Here is a 20,742-nt window from a genome sequence, read left to right as displayed (position 1 = left end):
CTCTTAGTATTTTAAAAGTTTAAACGTCTTCTTTAGTTAGGGGTAAAAGTGCTTGAACTTTTATTTAGGCCTTTTAAAAAGGTGCCAACTGTTATCAAAATATTGGTAGATGCAGATATTGTGGTTGTGGAATTCAACTTCACCCCTTCCCTCCATCTTAAATAGAAGGAGCTAAAGGCCCTCTGCAAACTTAAAAAATCAAAACTTGTTTCAATCCTACTAAAGTTAAGCTCCTGTAGCGCTTGGCAGAATATGCTAAGGAACTCCCTTCTGAAGAGGATGACCTCCCTGCAGAAGAAGAGAGTAGTGATGAGGAAGACAATTCTCATCTGCCTCACCTACTAAAAGAAGATGTGGTCCCTGCACCCATCTTTTAAAAAATAGTAATTAAGGTACCCAGATCCCACAAGTGACATTGAGGACAGTCTCAAAGAAGAAGTCATCCTTTTAGCCAGGACGACTAAAAGACTATCCCTGGAGGCTAAGCCTAGTAGTTCCTGAGAAATTCTTATATAAAAAAATATTAGTATCTGGTGACCGCAGTGAATCCGCGGACCCTTCTGATCACAAGCTTGACTCTGATTGGCTGTCAACACTTCAAACCAGGAAGTGTTGGTAGCCATGTAGTGACTCGGTTGAATCGAGTCATAAGAAAAACAGTAATGAAAACAAGAAAAAGGGCAGGGTAGAAACACCCTGACCCCCAAGGCTTGCTCAGGGTGTCCCACTGGGACCCTGAGGGCCCAAAAAAGGTAAAATCCTGCCGATTTTCTTTTTTTTAAAAACAAAGCGCTGTCTCCAGTGCTTTGTTTCTTTTAAGCCCCCGGGTGGGCCAGGTCCCGGGGTCAATCATTAATTATGTTGGGGTGTCAGCGGGGTCCCCCACAGCCCCGGGGACTGCCACCTCCCTGCGGCTATGTTAATTATTTGCTGGGGCCCTCGCAGGTCCGTGGACTGCCACCTCCCTGAGGCTTTTTTCTAATGAAAAAAGGCATGGTGGGCTCCTACCCCCCAAACACTGCCCAGTATACCACCACCTCCATGGGGCATAGATTATGTAAATGCGGCACCCTGGCCATGGAAGATCTTAAATACAGGCACTGATACAATACCTCCCCCTCTTTTTGTATTTAAGAGAGGGCAGAACTTGAAAGATCAATTGGTACACACCAGACCCAAAACAGAGATTCCTCGAGCGGTCGGTACCCTATGGGACTTGCCCGCGGTTACTGGACACCATCCCTGTGGTAGCTGCAAGGCTTGTCCGCAAACATCTAAAACACTCACTATTGACATAGGCACTGGCAGGCCTTGGCAATTAAGACGGTTCACGAACTGTAACAGCTCTAACTTAATTTACTTGATCACGTGCCCTTGTAAGTTGAACTACGTAGGGATGACTACAAGAAAGATTAAGTTGAGAATCTCAGAGCATAAAAGTTCGATTCGATGCTGTAAATAAGCGACAAAGTTGCCGAATCACTTTTTGCAAGTAGGTTATCAGCCCTCTGACATATTCTGGACAGTACTGGATCAACCCTGGATTCCTGCTGGTACACCTGATGTCTCTAAATTTCTGTTCAAGTGTGAACAAAAATGGGTCTTTAGACTTAAAACTGATAAAACAGGGTTGAACGAAGACATCCCCTGGATGTCACTCTGAAGACGCATTATTTTGTTCTAGACGCTAGCATGGTGGTCCAAACTAGCTCATACCAAATAAATTTTGCCAATAATACGAGTGATTTAAATTACGTTTCCAATATGAAACCCCCACGTCCAATGTGCCTGAAAATAAGATGCCATACAGGGATTCGAACCGGCATCAACAGGGACTAGATCTCCCGGCAGCCTAAATGCGTTATGACGCGATCACGTGCTGGGCACGTAGCACACGCCCAGCGCGGAAGTGAGAAAAGCATTAATCCCCCGCCGGTACACCGAGTCGGCTCCTCCCTACGAAAGAGCTTCAGAGGGAAGACCGGTGTACCGACGGAGAGGTAAGCATGAGCTCGAATGGCCGTGGAATATTTACCGCTTTACGGGTTGTCGTGGCGTTCGAGTGTGAAAGTGTTGAGCGATCAAATTGAAAAGCCCGACGTAACAAACTGTTAATTCCCCGGCATGGGAGTATATGATTAGATCGTGCCTCCAAAACTAGAGGTTATGTGTGATTTAAGTAAGAGAATTCAGCGCCTATGGGGCGTGTGATAGACTAGTTGGATGAGAAATAAGATCAGTAGTATATACCTACCTGCAAATTTTATCTCTCTTTTTCTGTAGTGCGGTGCACCCACTACCTGAGCTGGTGCCAGGTGAGGTGGGGCTTTTCCTTCCCAGCAAGTGGGTGAGTGAATTTAAAACTTGTGAATTGTGACAAACTATGGAGTATCATTAAAATAACATCATAACGTAGGCATAAGTATGCCTGTTATTGATTGTTAAATTTTACATTGTTCCTTTCCTCATGTACCAATATACATTTTATTCTTTTCTGTTCAGGATGGGAAGACGAGTATACACACACTTCTCAGGTGATATGGTTTTAATTTTTACTTAGCAGTAGCACTAATGGTCCTGAAGAAGCAGCTGGTGACCCATAGGCTCCAATTACTGCAGAAACATGTCGACCTTACATCTCTTTTAGTAGTTATTTGTTACACTACTAATCGCACTGTTTTTTATTGATTTAGGAGTGTTAGGGTGCATATTAAAGTTGTTTTTTCCCCGATCACGACCTAATTTTAGAGCCTTTTTCTCTTTTCTTTCTTTCACTTACACAATTCTTAAGCACTGCTATTCAGTTTCCCACTAGACACACCATATTCACTTCTGTGGTATATTATTTGGGATATCCATTGACTTGGTTATATCATCTGCCGGGTCAGCAGTGGTTTCCCAGATAACCTTGATTTGTACAAGAGATCCCAGATGATGAAGGGTGGTCTCGATGGTGGACTGATGGGAACTCGTTCCAATTGTTGACTTTTCCCTTTCTTTCAATTTTTTTGTTTGGGTACATGAATGGATTGGCTTTTACTTAGACTCACTGCTAATTGTTGTTGGTGTCATTTCTAGTCAGGGGGTTTAGCAGTCGGGTCTTGAAACATTCCCCTGGGACCCTTTTTTTGTGTTTAGTTGCACAAAAGGGGTCTCCTGACGTCCCCAACTCTGGACAACGTAACACAGAGTAGTAAGGCAATCAGGTGAGGGAAGGTATTAGGAAGGGAACAGCGGGGAGAGGGATACCTGCACAAAAGAGTACACGGTTAATACAACGCAAATTCCAAACTACTCTCATATAATTTTCACTATATCTGACCAATACCTTTGGGCTAGACGGGACACTATCTGTATTCCTTCGTAGACATCAACAGTCCTACTAGAGATACTTCTCTCCATGAAACAGTTGCAGACCTACAACAAGAAGGTAAGAACATTATTCATCCAAGCACACCGATCATCATACAAATATTCTCTTGCGACCCGTTCATACCTACCCAAGATTCCAAATGATCAGGCTAAAACAATCTCTTGTCAACAGTCAGCAGTCTTCTTCACCAACAGAATACCGTAGTAGCCAAAGACTGTTACCATAATATAGTTTGAGATAATCCCCAGGAATAGGTAGAATGGCCAAAATAGGATAAGAGCAAAAATGGTCGTTGAAAAGGAAAGAATGAATTGAGGCTTTGAATATACACGAGACCACAGGAATAGAGAGTCACTTGGTTTCCAAAAGTACAAAGGGCAGCCGCCTCTTTACCAGACAATCCAGCGCTTACCTCAGCGCAGTTCTCTCTTCGGTAATCTCTCAATCTTGCCCCCTCCGAACAGTACGATTCATAAAGCGCTTCCTTCAGCGAGCTGAAACCAAAGAGCGGCGCTATCCTTTTTTTTTGTTTGGCGCTACTCTCCAAAGTCTTGTGAGCATAGACACTGTCCCTTTCCACCTGCACTTACGGCAGCGCGTCGAGAAAGGCAATCGGTAAATGAGCAGCACTCCTCCGGCGTGGGGCTCATAAGGCACACAGTTAACAAATCTTTCTCCGTGGCAGCGCTTACCTCAGCGCGACGGAGATAACCTTTCAAACAATGAGCGGCTCCAGATTCTGCACGAAGCACTCCCCAGACTCGTGAAACTCTGTAGCAGGAACGCTGAATCAGCACGCAGGAAATGAAACTCCAAAACAGGCGATGGAAACAAACACGAATTTCTTGGCCTCAGAACAGTTACAGAAGGAAGACCAGTAGACAGAATTCCAGATGACTAGCAGCCTCTCGTCAGAATAACAGAATTACCCGCACTTCCTGCTTGCACCTGCTGGGTGATATAACTTCTGCTCCTCCCATGCTCCAGCAGGAATTATGGGAGACATAGTCTTAGTTCTAATAATTCTTGTAGGCACGTGGATTCTGCGCCTGACAGTACGCCCTCCTCCCAAGCGCCTCCTAGAACCAGGCTTATCCGGAAAGCATGCATGAAACATCCTCACTGCTCTGGGAGCATGAACGTTCGTGGCAGGCTCCCAAGAGTCGTCCTCAGCGGAATACCCCTTCCAAGCAATAAGATACCACCACGACGGTACCTCGAGTCCAGCACCTTTCGCACTTCGTATTCAAGCTGACCATCCCGAACCACCGGCGGAACTGCCACAGGCCAAGCCCCTGTCGCCGGCTTCGACAAACTACAGTGAAACACAGGGTGAATGCGGAGAGAACAAGGGAGCTTCAATCTGTAAGCCACAGATCCAACAGGACGCACCGCCACATAAGAACCGATAAATCAGGGATGAAAAATGCTGCTGCACCTAAACCGGATGTTCTTGGTTGACAACCATACTCTATCCCCTGCCCTGTACGTAGGACACGATAACTCTTGGAAGACCGTGTAGTCTAACAACATGGGTATGACCTGCAGTGGGTAGGTTTTTGCACAGGATGAAATGACCCATTTTAGTGAGACGGTCCACCACCACCATAAAGGCATCACACCCCTGATCCAACTGCAGACCTAGAACAAAATCCATACTAATGGTGTGCCAGGGTTGAGAGGGTGTAGGCATTGAAACTAACTTGGCTTGGACTTTAGTATGCTCTCCTTTTGCACGAGCACATGTCACATTGTTTTATCCACATACGTACATCTGAGCTCATGGATTCCCACCAGAACTGTCTTTGTGGCAAACGTAATGTCATATTGCAACCAGAATGACCTGCCACTACAGAATCGTGACACCAATTGAATGTTTTTAGTCGTAGATCCAGAGAAGGTAAGTACAGACAGTTTGTGTAGAAAGGCAATCCATGTTTTACAGTACGTTGTGGAACTTTATCTGCCCATTTCCTCCACCACACCAAGTCTTTGTGATTCTTCACTTTCGTCAGGAAATTATCCGGAGTGATGGAACACAATACCTTTTCTGGTGAAATGATGGCTTCAGGAGGGATTCCCTTATTTTAGAGACATTCTCCTGTCATGATAATGAATCTGCTTTTCTGTTGTCGGACCCTGGTCGGAAGGTAACCACAAAGTCGAATTCTGCAAAAAACAACATCCACCTCAATTTTCTTTGTGTGAGATGTCTGGCTGTTTTCATGTACTGTAGGTTTCTGTGATCGGTGAATACTGTGACCGAATGCCTAGCCCCCCACAGATAGTGCCTCCACTATTGGAAAACCTTCTTGATGGCTAGCAACTCCTTCTCGGATATTGTGTAGTTGAGTTCCGCGGCACTTAGTTTCTTGGATAGGAAGGCAATTGGATGTAATTGACCTGTTTGTCTATCGTGTTGTGACAAAACAGCCCCTACTGCGATATCGGAAGTATCTGCCTCCACCACAAAAGGAACTTCAGGATGCGGGTGATGCAAAATAGGTGCAGTGTTGAAAGCCTTCTTTAGGAATGAGAATGCTTCCATGGCATACATTTTGCTTATTATTTCACACATTATGTTTATCAAAACTTCGCGAGCTTCGTGAAGTTTGCTACGTTTTTAAAACAGACATGTGAAGTTGGCATGAGCCAACTTTACAAATTTTACTTATGTTCAAGATAGAATTCTACCAGTAGAGTTTTTGCAGTTTGTTAATACAGCTTCAGAAAACTGCTGTGGAAGGCGTGTGTGCTTGAATGACTAGTATGTCCTTGCTATTGGTTTTGTCTTAAGTTGCAGATCAATGCCATCCTCTAGTTGTTCTCTCTCACCCGCAGAACTACCTAAGTCTTGGTGGTGTGGGCAGTGCCTGCGGACTGTTCTTGTCCTAAATTTGAGTTGATGTGAGGTGGTAATACTACACGGAGCAACTGCTCAAGTTCTCTCCTGGTTCTACTCACATTCTCAGTCAGCCCTTGACTCAAAACTGAACTCTGCGACATTGGGTCATCACTGTACACATCCCTGTGGCATAGTGGATCCTAGGTTTTGTGGTGTCTTCTCTATTCATTATTTTAGCTATTAGTTTTAGGTCGAGTCATGGGGAGTGAGTATCTGCAGCCCACTGGGAGAGTACGCAACCGAGCCAGGGACGCTGCCTGCTTTAGAATTCAAATAAAATAACCCCAACATTCGCCATTTTAAAGACTATGAGCGGATGGCGTTTGCATTGCAAATGCTTTTTTAAAATGGCAGCAAGGCGTAGGAAATCAATAAAAGGGGGACCTTCAGGCCGAAGTTTCAACCATAGCATTTTAGATCTCATGATATGCTATTGTTGTCTCACCCATCTTTCTAGCCATGGTACATACGTATACATTTGAAGACACCTATCAGGCTATTGTTCAACTATGGTTTTGAAGGCCTTTTGATGCCTACATGGATGAAACGCTGCTGGATATCCTATGCATGTATTCATGTGCAGATTAGTATTCACTCACCATTTGGCTCTGTAGAATTGACCCTGCTGCCTACTATTATCATTATTGTTGGATTCAGCTTTTGTATTTCGCTTTAGAAATGCGTTTTTGTGGTTCTTTGATCTTTGAGCCATAGTCCTCGTTGCACTGCCATCTGCCAAACAGCAGGCCTTTTACTTTGTACATTTTACAACTGATTATGTTGGAAGCATTATTGTGGGAATCGTTGTAGGCATTTTGTTTTAAAAATGTGTTTTAGAGATCTTGGATTGTAGATTAAGAAGCCTCGATGCTCTGTTACCTGCCTGGGCAGCATGTACATCACTTCACTTTCAAAATGTTTATGATGTGATAGCTATTGTTTTTAAGTTGCTGTTGGAGATGATGTACTATAGATTAAGGTTTTTTTTTCCAATAACAATAAATAAAGATACAATGATGATGGCTAAGTTTGGGTTATAGGTGGTGCTATTAGGGGCATGCACAGGAAAATATAGCATACTAGATACTTTTGCTAGAATAGATCAAAGAGCAGCTTTAGAAGCTACTTTGATATGTCGGCTGTAGTAGTAGTGCAAAGAAGAAAACATTGTGTCCCATCACTACTCCCCGTTGATAATTGCAATGCATGAAAGATTTACCAAAGGATTTTCTGTGTTGATTCATGTGTGCTGGTAGTCTTTTATACTAATTCGTCTCCCCATGATGGAGTTGAGATCTGGATCACTTGTCCTCTGCCAATACAGGCTCAAGCTGCTCTTGTTGGTTTGACACCCCTTTCCAACCAGGCATTAGGATTTGAGTTTCTTTCCTTATCCTCTTCAGAGAGTACGGGGCCTAGAAGTGTACTTTATCCTGCAACGATAGTTATGGTCAAACTAGTTTGCCTATAGCTATTCCCATGAACCTTTCAAATGGCACAACCTAAAAATTATGGACCTGTGTACTCCAGGGACATAAAAGTATTGATATCTTGTCTAGTTTATTTGCATGTCGGTCTATGTGTCTTTGTTTACACATGTCTCTGTGTGTTTACTTGTGTGTATTCATCTGTTTAAGCATTCTCTATCCCTCCACAATCCTTTTCAATCCAAATAATCTGACTAACATATCCACCACTCAAATTACTTTCTTATTTTTCACTATACTAATTCACCACTAATCCTCTATGGGTTCTGAAGTAGCGTGCTACTCACCATAAAAAAGAAAACAAAAACAAACAGAAATACTTCAACCCCCCACCATTAAGGGTAGCAAGCGCTATATACCTAATGTATTGCATAGCTAAATACTTCTAACGTCCAATAAGTGAGACCGTTTGCATTGCAAATGCTTGTCGGTTCAGCTGCTGTGTTGAAAGTTTAGAGGTGATTTGCCATGGAGAGGCCGCAAAAAAAGGGGGGGTTAGAAAAAATCTTTTCCACATGTTATGTCTTGGGGTGTTGCCTGAACTGCGGAAGGGAATTACACCGCATTTGGCATAAAGCTATATGTTGGTACACAAAGTATGCTTTTTGTGATTTGGTGTAAATCCATTCAGTAGTTTTTGAGCTATCGAATTAAAAAATATATAGATATCTGGGGACGCAAGTCTTTGCATTGGACTCGTGGATCCTACTAAAATTTGATTTGCTGCCAACACTTCAACCAGGAAGTGTTGGCAGCCATCTTGGAACTCAGCTTGAAGCTGAGCCCCACAAAGTCAAAGATAAAGAAAAAGGGGCAGGGTAGGAATAAACTGACAACCCAGATATGGTGGTGGAGGACCCCACTGAGGTTAACAAGCATCTTTTGTGTTTTAATTTTGAAACAGACCAGCAGGTGGCTCTGCGGCAATTTGTTCTAAAAAAGCTGTGCCTTTTTTGTATTTTTAAAATCCCCAGGTGGGCTACATCCTGGGGACGTGAAAGAAATTAAGGTGGGGGTTCATGGGGCACCCTTCTAGGCGTATAGAATCCCTCAGTGACCGCCACCTTCCCGGGGCAGTAAATACTGGAAATACAGGGGACCTCACTTGGCCCCTCCCACTGCCCCAGAGACCACCTCTTCCAGAGGCACTTAAGTATTGGAATGCAAGGACCACCCGGCCCCCCAGCTGCCCCGGGGACTACCATCTCTGTGGGGCACATACATTATTGCCCTGGGGACTGCCACCTCCCCAGACCTTTAATAGGAATGCTGGGGCCCATTTGCCCTGCTCGCAGCTTCAGGGACTGCCAGATTCCTGGGGCACCAGCACAATAATTTAAGGGGTCCGTTGTGGACCCCTGGCACCGGGAACCACCACATCCCCAGGGATACATGAAAAAAATTAGGGAGGCCATGCCCCTCCCCTCCTGGAGTCCTAGATGGGCCTGGGGAATGCCACACCCCAGGGCCGGCTCCAGCAATGACCCAGGGTGACCTCACCCAGGACGTTGCAGTTTGCTATGGTGCTACAAACAGCCTGCTTTCAGCAAGCGACAGAAAAAAATGCTCTAGCTGAAAACAGAGCAGGAAAACACACATTGCTTCATTGCTGCATGTTAGCAGCTCCATGAATCTCAAAGCAATGCTGGCTCCCGCAGGGATAACAATAGCAAAGGTCTGGCACAGGAAGATGTGTCCCTGGGGCCCAGAATAGCTCAGGGAGAGGGGGCGGCAATGCAGCACCCTTCCAAAAAGTAGAATAAGAGAATGAAAGAAAAACAGCGACTCGCTGAAGGCCCTGCTCCCTTTCTCCACCACTCTGCAAATGCGCCTCCTGGCGTGCTGCTGGTTTGGGGATGAAGTCCCCTTGAGTTCTGAGGGTCCTTAGGGGCCAACAAGACCTTCTGTCACTCCAGTAAGCCCCACACAGCGGCATTGCTGAGAGGTGGCGGGAGGCCAGTTCAGCTTACTTCAGCACTCTGCAAACATTCCTCTCTGCACGCTGCTGGTGGGGGGATGATGATCCCTTGACTCCTGAGGGCCTCAGTACTAAGGGGAACTTCTTCCCCCAAGTAGCAGTGCACCAGGAAGTGCGTTTCTTGGCACACTCCTAGTTTGGGGATAAAGTCCCCTTTGGCTCTTGAGGGTCCTTGGGGGCCATCTACCGCTTTTGTTGCCTCCAGTAAGTCCCACACAGTAGGATCGCTAAGGGGTCTTTGGAGGCCACTCACTCTTTCTCCACCACTCTGCAAACACAGCTCCTGGGGCACTCCTGGTTGTGATGTGTATACCTGGGCATTACACAGCTCTGTGTTGGTAAGTACAACACAGCTCAGTGTAAGGCTGTGTGGGTGGGCAGTGCATATCTCACTACAGGGCTGTGGAGGTGGATGGACAGAACACATCTCAGGGGATAAATGTGGGTGGGAGCAGAGAACAAAGACAGTAGAGGGAAGGTAGCAAGAGTGTACAGCTGCAAATAAAAACAGTTTTTTCTTGCTTAGCACCGGCTTCCCCCCTAAATATGACACCAGCCCTAGTTTTGGTTTCTGTCAATTCCTTGTGTGTCTCCAAGCCTAGCCTACACACTAAGGTGATGCTCATTGAAAGTGTCCCAGAATCTAACCATCATTTCTTTGATGCTGACAGAACAAATTGAGAGAGGAGAAGCAGAAAATTCTGGCTGAGATTGAGGAACAGCGCAAGCTTCTGAAAGATAAAGAGCAGATATTCTACCAGAGACTGGAGCAGATGGAGAAGACAATTACTGGGGTAGAAGAAGCAAATTTCACCAGTCTGTCCAATCAAATCACTTCTCTTAATGCCCTGATAATTGATCTAGAGAAGAAATGGAAGGAACCAGCGGTGAACCTCCTGAAGGTGAGACAAGACAATGCAGAAGTTGTACATTCATATGGTGTGTGAGGCTTTGAATGTAAGTGGAGAACATGCATGATCAAGAGACAGGGTTAATTTCCACTGAGCTCCTGTATTCTTATAATCCAACAAAATATACAGACAAGTTAAATTTACAGCAAATCCTTCTGCTCTGACGGCCAACGCAATGTACAGACTGATTCAGTACAGAGGAGCCTACTTGTATATTGACAGCCTGACACGGTATAAAGAGTAAGGTAGGTTGGGTCATGTGACTACACTCAGACAGTACTGTATCACGTGACCTCTTTAAGAATATCACAGACTTATCTGTGTCATGTGATCCTATTCAGAATATCAGACTGTGGAGTGTCAGGTGACCCTGCTCAGAATGTCACATTATCTGCTCTGCTATTTCACCCCTCTACAGAATATCACATGCATACGTGCCAATAGACCCGATTTAGGCAGGAGACTACTGATTTTTCACGCCCAAAATGGCTTTATTTGAGCTGTCTCCCACCTAAAATTGCATTTTCTACAATAGAAGTGAATGGGGAATTTTCATTCTCCCAATTTTATTTGTAAATCTCCCACGTCCCTGTCCTAAAATGTTGGCATGTATGCAAATATTACAGACTGGGCTGTCCTGTGAACCTGTCTAAATATCACAGACCGTGTTATGTGGCCCCATTCAAAATGTCGCAGATGGTGCTGTCCCGTGTGATATACAGGATATCACAGATTGTGCTGTGTCACGTTACCCCATTTAAAATATCGTAGACTGGACTGGATCATTTGACCTATTGTACTGCATCATGTGATCCCACTCAGAATACTACAGACCGTGTATATGTAGCCCCCTTCAGAAAGTCACAAGCTGTATTGTGTCACATGACCCCATTCAGAAAATCATATTGTGCTGTGTCACGTGACCTCATTGTAAATGCAGTTAATGGTTCTTTTATATTGTTAAAAATATCCCTAAACATCTTAAAAGCAGAGTAAAATATAAATATATTTCAGTTCAGCTCCTAAGATAAAATATCATGATACTAACACATTTGATACATTCCTAATTAATGCTATTTTTGAGGGAACTTAAATAAATAGAGTGAGTACTGGTTGAGACTGAATATAATTTCTACAGTGTATGGAGTTTTGGTCAATCCCGCTAGCACCGTCCCATCACCCCTTGTTTACATTTAACGACAAACCATGTGTCCAGATGGAGAAAGAAGTTTCTCGTAAAACGGTCACATTGTGAAACATGGTTACATACTTTGTTACAGCCATATGAACAACAGGTTTATGCTTTTTAATCCAGTAATGTAATGTAGAAACTATGCCACTGGCCTTGGTGCAAGCAATGAAAATGGCCTATTTTATTATTATTGGGGTAATAAGATGCACTAATTATCTGGGTTCAATGGGCGCTTAAGGACTCTGGGCACGGTGCACTGCACCTGCTGCACCAATGTGAGATACCCCCCTGTTTAATTAGGTTCTGTGCTGATTATCCAAAATGTAACTAAGCTCTGGTGCTACTGATCATAAATATTTCCTAACCTGAAATACTTAAGTCCATTAATTTAATAATTTGTTCTTCAAACTGAAAAAAGTAGAGCGAAGTCAAATTTTTACGTAAAACATAATTTAATGGCAGAGGCTGTTCCAGTCAAGTTTGACTAATTCTCTGAGAGTATTTGGAACCACCATGATATAGGATACACAAATGTTTTTTCCTGAGTACTAGTTATACCCAGTTGTAGTGTTACAGGTTGTATTAGTAGATGTTTACTAACAGAAACAAGAGACTTAAGGATATTACCATGCGCTTTATCTAAAATCCTTGTTTATCTACACGCCTACGTTTAATTCCCTACAAGAGCTTTAAAAGTATTTTGGCATGGTGCACGCTGGAAAAATAATGTCAGCTATTTTTCTGGTATTTCATCACTTATTTCTAATAGTGGAGAAGTTTTATCTGGATATGCCGTCTGATGGCAGGAACGAGAGACTTAATACATCATGTATTCAGAATATCACAAACTACTGTCATCTGCCCTCTTTCAGAATTTAGAACCTCTGCCGTCTTGTGGGTTCATTTGGGATATCACAAGCTGTGCTGTGTCATGTAAACCTATTCAGAATACCAAAGACTGTGTGTGTGTTGAGGTATGACGTCAGCACCCTTGTTTCTCTTTGTGCGAGATTCTTGCATGTGTTCAACTTAACTTGAATGTGCACCTTACGTTATACGTAAACTGCTGCCAGAATTAAAAATCTGTGTGGAAACTAATGTCCTTCTGCCTGTTCTTCTGTTTTGCAGGATGTCAAAAGCGCCCTGGACAGGTAAGGCTGGTTTATTGTCCTCCTCTCAGTGTGTAAGGAGCAGGTCTGGCTGCAGTGTGGAAATGTCAGTACTGAACTCACACAGATCCACTCTGCTGCCAGAGCAATACCAGCTCATACAATTATTATATGTAGATCACCCCGTAATACTCTAAAGTGTTTCAAAAGCTCTAGACAGTGTTGAGGTCCCTCAGCTAATTCTCAAAACATCCAGGGCCCAATTCTCAAAGGTAAACTCAGACCTGATGTCTAAGTTTAGACATGAAGTCTAACATTAGACCTGAAGTCTAAGAGTCTGATTCACAAAGGGCCTCCGCACTATTGATGGAGGCCATGCAGTCATGGCGGGTTCTCCCCCCATTGTGGAGGGATCACCACACTGCAGTTTCTCATTTTGGAGATTCCGCAATAAGTGTGGAGATCCTGCCATAACTGCGGGGTCACCGCCATGAGTGCGGAGGCTCTTTGTGAATCAGGCCCTGAGTTTATACCTAGCATCCAAGGGTTTAATTCACAAAGGTAAACTTGGACCTGAAGTCTTAGTTAGACGTGAAGTTTAACTTTAGACCTGAAGTCAGTATCATTCAGTGTCTAAAAAATGCACATGAAGAAATGGCACTCGGGGGGGCGTGGCTTGAGCGCCGATGTAGGCAGAAGCGGGACTCCGGAGCTCCTCCGTACCCGACCCTCTCTGGCAAATATCCTGACCCCTATACTGGACCCCTGACCTCCACAGGCGCATCGAAGATCCTGGGGTGCATTGAGGAGGAGGCTGGAGGTGCAGGGGGCCCCACGATCCCTGAAAACTTCATTTTTTCCCCGAGTGCAGCGCCCGGGAAGAGGGGCTCGCAAAATGGCGGCTGAAGTCCCTGCCCGTGCTGCCTGACGGGCGAGCTGCAGGCGACAGGAGTCCATTGGCGGTGGCGAAGACCTGCTGAGGCTGGAGCGGAGGGTCCCGCGAGCAGTTTGAGGTGGGAAGCGCCGCTGGAGATTGCGGGGTGGTCGAACCCCGGGAGCGGAGTTCCCGGCGAGCTGCCTGACCTTAAGATGGCGGCGCCCGCGCAAATTTGTTAATACCCAGCCCGCGGCTTGCAGACATCGGGGAGCCCGCAGCTTCCCCTCGCGAGGGACCCACCCTGCTATTGGGGCGAGAACACCAGCGAACATTACCCCTGGGGGCAGCACCGACCGTTGGCTGAGTTCCCTGGCTGCCTGGGGGGTCCGCCCTGAGTGGTGGGCAGGAGTGGTGAGGAGGGCCTTCGCGGGGCGCCCGTGGGGGTCTGCCACCACCGATGAGATAGATTTCGAGGGACTGGTGCCCTGGATACCGGAGGTGACTGTGGCTCCTGCTTCCTCTGAGCCCCCCAGTAGCACTAGGTCCTGGGGGTAAACATCACTTACAACTAAACTTTTACAATGCACTACCATTACAACGCGGTCATTACAACGCAAACTATTACAACGCATTGCGCTGGGGGGCGCTCTAGGATAGGGAATAGGTTAATTTACTATCCAATAACCTTCCCTAGTGTCCACGGGGAATGGAGTTGGAATAGTAAATTAAACTATTCACTATCCAACACCCAAAAGCGCTATGCGTTGTAATGGTATGCGATGTAAAAACTGCGTTGTAAAGGCAGGCGTTGTAATAGCCTGCGTTGTAACATCATACATCCGGTCCTGGGACCCCTACATCCTTCTGCACCTTAAGCTGAGTGGTGAGCGTGGCCCATTGTGGAACTGCGGAGGGAGGGCCGTGGACCGCTGAGGGCTGAACACTGGTCCGTAGCAAGGTCCCTGCGGCTTGTCCATTAGCCTGCTGACCGCTGCGGCGGACCACCTGGAGCTGACCCTGGGGCGTTCCCCCTGCACTGCCTTTGCGCCCACTGAAGGTGGAGTGGATATACCTACCATAAGAGACGGAGGAATATAGGGCCGGCATTGGCGATAAGCTGTGGTGCCGTCGACGGACTAGCGAACCGGGTGTGCTGGGCCAGGGTGGGCGTCGCCTGTGGTTCCAGCGTCATCGATCGAGGTGGGCATTGAAAGCTCCCGCAAGATGGTCAGGGGGGCCAGAAAGAAGGGCTTTGATGTGCTGAGGCTCGATGATCCGGGCCATTCCATGACGGGGGACGGGACGGCATCTGGTTCTGGGGACCCGGCCCCGCCACAGGACCCCTCCCTGAGCGACATTATGCAGGCCATTGTGGCATCACGTGAGGCCCTAGAGAAGCGGATGGACACCATTGGGTCTGACTTGTCCCTCTTGAAGGATGACCACAGGAAGCTGAAGGAACGTGTGACGACTTCGGAAACGAACATGAAGGACGTTCCTGGAGACTTGGCTACCATGAAGGCCTCCTTGGCGGAGGTGGCGCAGAGGGTCCGGGTGCTGGAGCTTAGGGCCGAGGACAGTGAGGGGCGCTCCAGACGTAACAACCTCCGTATCGTGGGTGTCCCGGAGAGAGAGGAGGGCCAGGATGCGGTGTCCTTCTTGGAAACCTGGTTGCGAGCGGAGGTGGCGCCAGAGGGGCTCTCCCCGTTTTTTGCCCTGGAGCGGGCCCACAGAGTCCCGACACGTCCGCCTAGAGCTGGCGGCCCACCGCGCCCGATGGTGGCACGCCTATTGCATTACCGGGACCGGGACCACATTCTACAAGCGGCCAGGGGGCTATCGAACCTGCGCATCGGTAATAGCAAGGTCATGATTTTCCCGGACTTCACCAGAGATGTTCAGCGGCAACGGGCTTCCTTCCTGGCGGTCAAGCGAAAATTGAGAACTATGCACCTGCCCTATGCAATGCTCTTCCCGGCCCGACTGAAGGTAATGGCTGGAGGCGACACGCACTTCTTCCCTACACCGCAAGCGGCTTGGGACTGGATAGAAACCAGGGGGGAGGCTGGCGGGGACACCCCCCCTGTGACCACGCTGAAACGAAGCTCCACTGCTGTGACGCCACCACGACGCCCTGGCTCTCCGGCTGGGTGGCAACAAGAAAGGAATAAGGCGGTGCTGGCGGTGCTGGCGGTGGCGGCCATCAGCCAGGGGGAGGTCAGCCCCTCCAGTAACGCCTCGGAGCGCTCGAAGAATACTGATTCAAGTCCTGGCTCCAGCAGCGCCCATGATCTCTCAGAGGTGGACCAACCGGTGGTGACTCCACAAACGGTGGATGGCGTCTTTGGCTGATGTGGCTGTGAGGACATTGGACACCCTGATGCACGGTACTGGGTCGCGGGGTGGGCTCTGCCGGATGTCGCTGGGAGGTGGGGGGCAGCTCGCTCCTGTTGTTATGGATTGTGGCTACTTACTTGGGAGAGGGGAGGGGGGGTAGCTTTGGGCGGGCCACGATTGACATCTCAAACAGCCTAGCCTGCTCTGGTAGATTTACGATGCTTTGCAAGGTTTGGATGGGGTTACCACGTTGGTTGTCTGTCCTGGGCAGTGGGAGTTGGGTAGGGTTGTTTGGTTGTGGCTGTGGGGGGTGGGAGGTGGGCTCTGGGTGTGTCGGAGGGTTCTGTGGGGGAAATTGTGAGCTGCGACTTGAACTGTCATGGGACCCGACTTAGGTTACAAATGTATCACGTGGAATGTGAGGGGGATGCATACTATGCATAGGCGACACAAAATTCACTCATATTTAATTCGGCGGGGCATTCATATAGCCTTTTTACAGGAAACACATCTTTTAGCACAGGAAGGGAAAGCTCTACAGCGGAGGTGGAGGGGACAGGTCTACCATGCTGATTACTCGGCCTACGCTAGGGGGGTGGTCATATGGATAAGGGCGGGGGTTCCCTTTCAATGCATACAACAGCTTATTGACCCAGAGGGGAGGTACGCAATGGTGAGGGGGAAACTAGACGGGAGGGACCTAACGTTGGGATGTCTGTATGCCCCGAACGTAGAACAGCCTGCCTTCTTCTCATCCTTGTCCCGCACACTGGCCCCGTTTTTAGTGGGACCAGTGCTCCTTGGGGGGGACTTTAATTGTGTAACTGACACCACACTGGACCGCTCACATCCCCCCTTACCAAATGCACCGGCGAGAAAACTAGCGCTTGCGCGATCTGACTGGCAATGTCAATGGGGGCTAATTGACTCCGGAAAAGCCACCCACCCTCTGGACAGGGATTATTCCTTCTTCTCCTCCCTACACGAACTCCATGTCCGCATAGACGCCTTCGTATGTTCCCCGGAAGTGCATGGCGAGGTGTACCACAGTGAATACCTTACACGCACGATCTCCGACCATAACCCGCTGCTGGTGCAGATGCGTTGGTTGCAGCGTCGCCCACGCATTCCCATCTGGAAACTGCGCCCGGAGTCGCTCGAGGAACAAGTCTTCCGGTCCGAGATAGCCTCGAGTATAGAATCATATTTTCAGATCAATGCGGGGACTGCGGATCCGCCACCGTTGAATGGGACGCCTTCAAACAGTGATGCGGGGGCGTTGCATTGCGACGGTATCGGGGGTGCGGAAGACCTTACTTAACGAAATCCACCGTGAGGACGAGAAGCTGCGCTCACTGGAGCGAGAACGACCTGAGCGACCGGATAGCCACGAGGCCCTACTCGAGGTGAAGGAATCAGCAGCAGTGACGGTAGAACGCCTCCGGTGCTTTGACTACAAATCCTACCTCACGCGCGCCCATTCGGAAAAGGATAAGACGGGGGCTCTGTTGGCCTGGCTGGCCAATCCGGCCCGCCACGGTTCGGTCATCCTCGAACTCAGAGATCACGCGGGGCAGGCGCATTTCGACCAGCAGGGAATTAATGAGCTATTCTATTACTATTACACGGAACTGTACCGTAGTCGGGTCCTCCCATCGGAAGACGAGTTCCAGAAATTCATGGAAGGCTTGGATTTGCCGGAGCTGACCGAAGAGGAAGCAAAACCTCTGGGAGATAAAATTGAGGTGAGGGAGGTGAGAGTCGCCATTAAGAGTATGGCACGGAATAAAACGCCGGGCTCCGACGGTCTTCCGACGGAGTTCTATCTCACCTATGTAGACCTACTGGCGCCCCGGCTGGCGTGGCTCTACAATGAGGCTAAACGCCTAGGTGGCTTGCCGAAGACCACTGGTGAGGCAATCATTGTCCCACTACTGAAGCCAGGCAAACAACCCTGGGACAGGTCGGCGTATCGTCCACTGTCCATGCTTAACCTGGACTACAAAATATTGAGCAAAATCTTGGCAACGCGTCTCCTCCCCCATATGACCACATTGATCCACGTGGACCAATCTGGCTTCATCCCGTCCCGCAACACCGCGCTTAATATATGACGGCTCCTCCATGTTCTGGAGGCTGACACCTACGATGTGGACGAGGCGGCGGTATTTGCAATCGACATGGAGAAGGCCTTCGATAGTCTGGAGTGGCCCTACCTTTTCCATGTTATGCTCGCAATGGGGCTAGGCGAGGGTTTCGTGGATTGGACGGCACTTTTGTACCGGGACGCTACGGCTAGGGTCAGAACAGGGGGGTAATTTCGGAGGCTTGCACCGTCGGATGGGGCACCCGACAGGGGTGCCCCCTCTCCCCCCTATTATTTGCCATAGCGATCGAGCCTTTGGCGGCGCGAGCCCGGTTGGGGCAGGCATATCAGGGATTGGATGTATACGGACAAATGCACCATATCGCTTTATACGCTGATGACCTCCTGCTGTTTCTGGCGGACTCCGCTGCCTCCCTGCGGGGAGCTAAATCCCTCCTCAAATCACTGAGCATGGTGTCGGGCCTCAGAGTGAACTGGGCGAAATCTTACCTGTTCCCGACCCGGGCGCGTAGTACATGCCCGCTCACCACAGAAGGAGTGACCTGGGAGGAGAGGACTCTTCGCTACCTGGGCACTTCGATTTACCACAACAGCATCGACATTCTAGAGGGAAACATTGGCTTGGCGATCAGGCTCACTAAATCGAATCTCGCCTTCTGGGGCACGCTCCCGCTATCTCTGATGGGGAGGGTGGCGCTTCTCAAGATGGTGACGCTACCAGGGTTGCTCTATTTTTATCGAACCTTACCGATCTGGATCCCGGCGAGTTACTTCCGGCGTCTTCGGACCATGGTGATTGACTTTCTCTGGGGTTCGGACAGATGCAGAGTGGCACACATCACTCTTCTACGGCCTCGGGGTGAGGGGGGCTTGCGGTGGCGGATTACGAACTATATTACCTGGCGGCCCAGTTGCAGTGGCTGACACAATGGGTGGCGAGAGCCACGAATGAAGAGGACGCGACATATGAACCGGCAGGCCCGGTTCAGGTCGTGTCCCGGATCGTTCTGGGCCTCCCGATGGGGGACCTCCATCTCACCCAAGAGTTTGCGACGGTTCGAAAGTGTTGGAACAGATATCTGCGGAGGGGACGCATTGCGGTTCCATACACTCCTGAGATCCCCCTCAGGCTATGAAGAGCGCTCCCGCATGGAGGCACGTGGCACCGGTTGGAAGACTGGGAACAGCAGGGTCTAGCGACCGTTGGAGATCTGTTTGAGGACGGTGTGCTGATGCCTTTCGATCTCTTGAGGGATCGCTTTGCGATTCCGGGGGGAGATTTCCTCCTTCATGCGGCGCTGTCAGCGGCGATCCGTAGACATTGGAGGTCGGGTGCGACGGAACCGCCTCTGTCCATGGGTTGTCAGTACGTGATGACGGCCGCGGGGACGGTCAAGGCCATTACGTGCCTCTATAGGCGCATGACTATGGAAGTTTTAACCCCGTTATTGGCTCTGAAGGCGAAATGGGAGGCAGATTTAATGACGGAGATCCCTGAGACGGCGTGGCCTGGTATCGTGGAACGGGCCTGGAAAGGGACACGCAACGCGAGGTTTCAGTTGGTGCATTTTTATATCCTGCACAGGGCATACCTTACCCCTGACAAATTGCATAGGTACTTCCCATCACACCCGGCAGCCTGTCCACGCTGCCCGGCAGAGGCGGCCGATTTCAAGCACATGTTCTGGTCCTACCCGGCACTGGGGTCCTTCTGGCAGGGGATAGTGGAGAGCCTGCGAGAAATCACTGGAAGGGATTTATAACTCACAATGGCGCACTGCATACTCCACTGGTTCCCACATACATCTAAGAACAAAATCACTAGTAAGTTCCTAGACCTAGGACTGCTCTTAGCGAAATGAACCATAACATCCCAATGGAAGGCGAATAGGGGTCCTACGGTGGAGAGATGGAGAACGGAGCTCAGTAAATGGACCCGCTGTGAGGGAGAGGTACGACTACAGATGGCGCTTAGAGCGGGTACTGATACTGCTCTGGAGCGAGCCCGGGCATGGGTGCGATTGGTACAGGACATCACGCCCTCGGACTCGGACAGCGAGGGCTCCCCTGCGCATAGCCCTGCACCTTCATTGCGTTAGCCTGGGTTTGAGAACGGCCGAGTCCTTTCCCTTGGATTGCCCCACACCCACGTGATGACTGCAATCCTCTGTTGATCAATCCTGATAACCGGTCTCGGATTCGCACTACTCGTGTGGGATTCTGGCTTCCTCCTGTGGAACTCTGACACACCTGGGGGGGGGTTGGGGAGGGGGGATAGAGGGTAGAGGGGGGGTAGGAGATATAGGGGCTGGAGATGGGGGATTTTTCTTGGGGGGGAATGTGTATATAGTTTTGTTAGCAGCTCAACGGGTGGGGAGCAAGTGAACTGAGAAGAAAGAAAAGCAGTCTTGGGTACTGATAACGTTTCAGCCGTATTGGAACATTTCTACACCTGTCAGGTATTAG

The 20,742-nt window shown here is 48.6% G+C and overlaps 1 protein-coding gene across 1 annotated transcript in view; it reads left to right on the top strand.

Moving 5' to 3' along the window:
- The window catches only part of LOC144827034 (E3 ubiquitin-protein ligase TRIM39-like), a 153,359-nt gene that overhangs the window by 44,477 nt on the left and 88,140 nt on the right, over positions 1-20,742 (top strand). Inside the window, exons 3-4 of the mRNA XM_078685500.1 lie at positions 10,415-10,645; positions 12,975-12,997. Of these exons, the coding sequence (XP_078541626.1) occupies positions 10,415-10,645; positions 12,975-12,997 (254 nt within the window). The remainder of the gene's footprint in view (positions 1-10,414; positions 10,646-12,974; positions 12,998-20,742) is intronic.

The sequence above is a fragment of the Lissotriton helveticus genome, chromosome 4_1 (assembly GCF_964261635.1).
Source record: "Lissotriton helveticus chromosome 4_1, aLisHel1.1, whole genome shotgun sequence".
NCBI classification, from domain to species: Eukaryota; Metazoa; Chordata; class Amphibia; order Caudata; family Salamandridae; genus Lissotriton; species Lissotriton helveticus.
The sequence above is the reverse complement of the archived record's forward strand: the minus strand, read 5'-3'. Positions and strand labels throughout refer to the sequence as shown.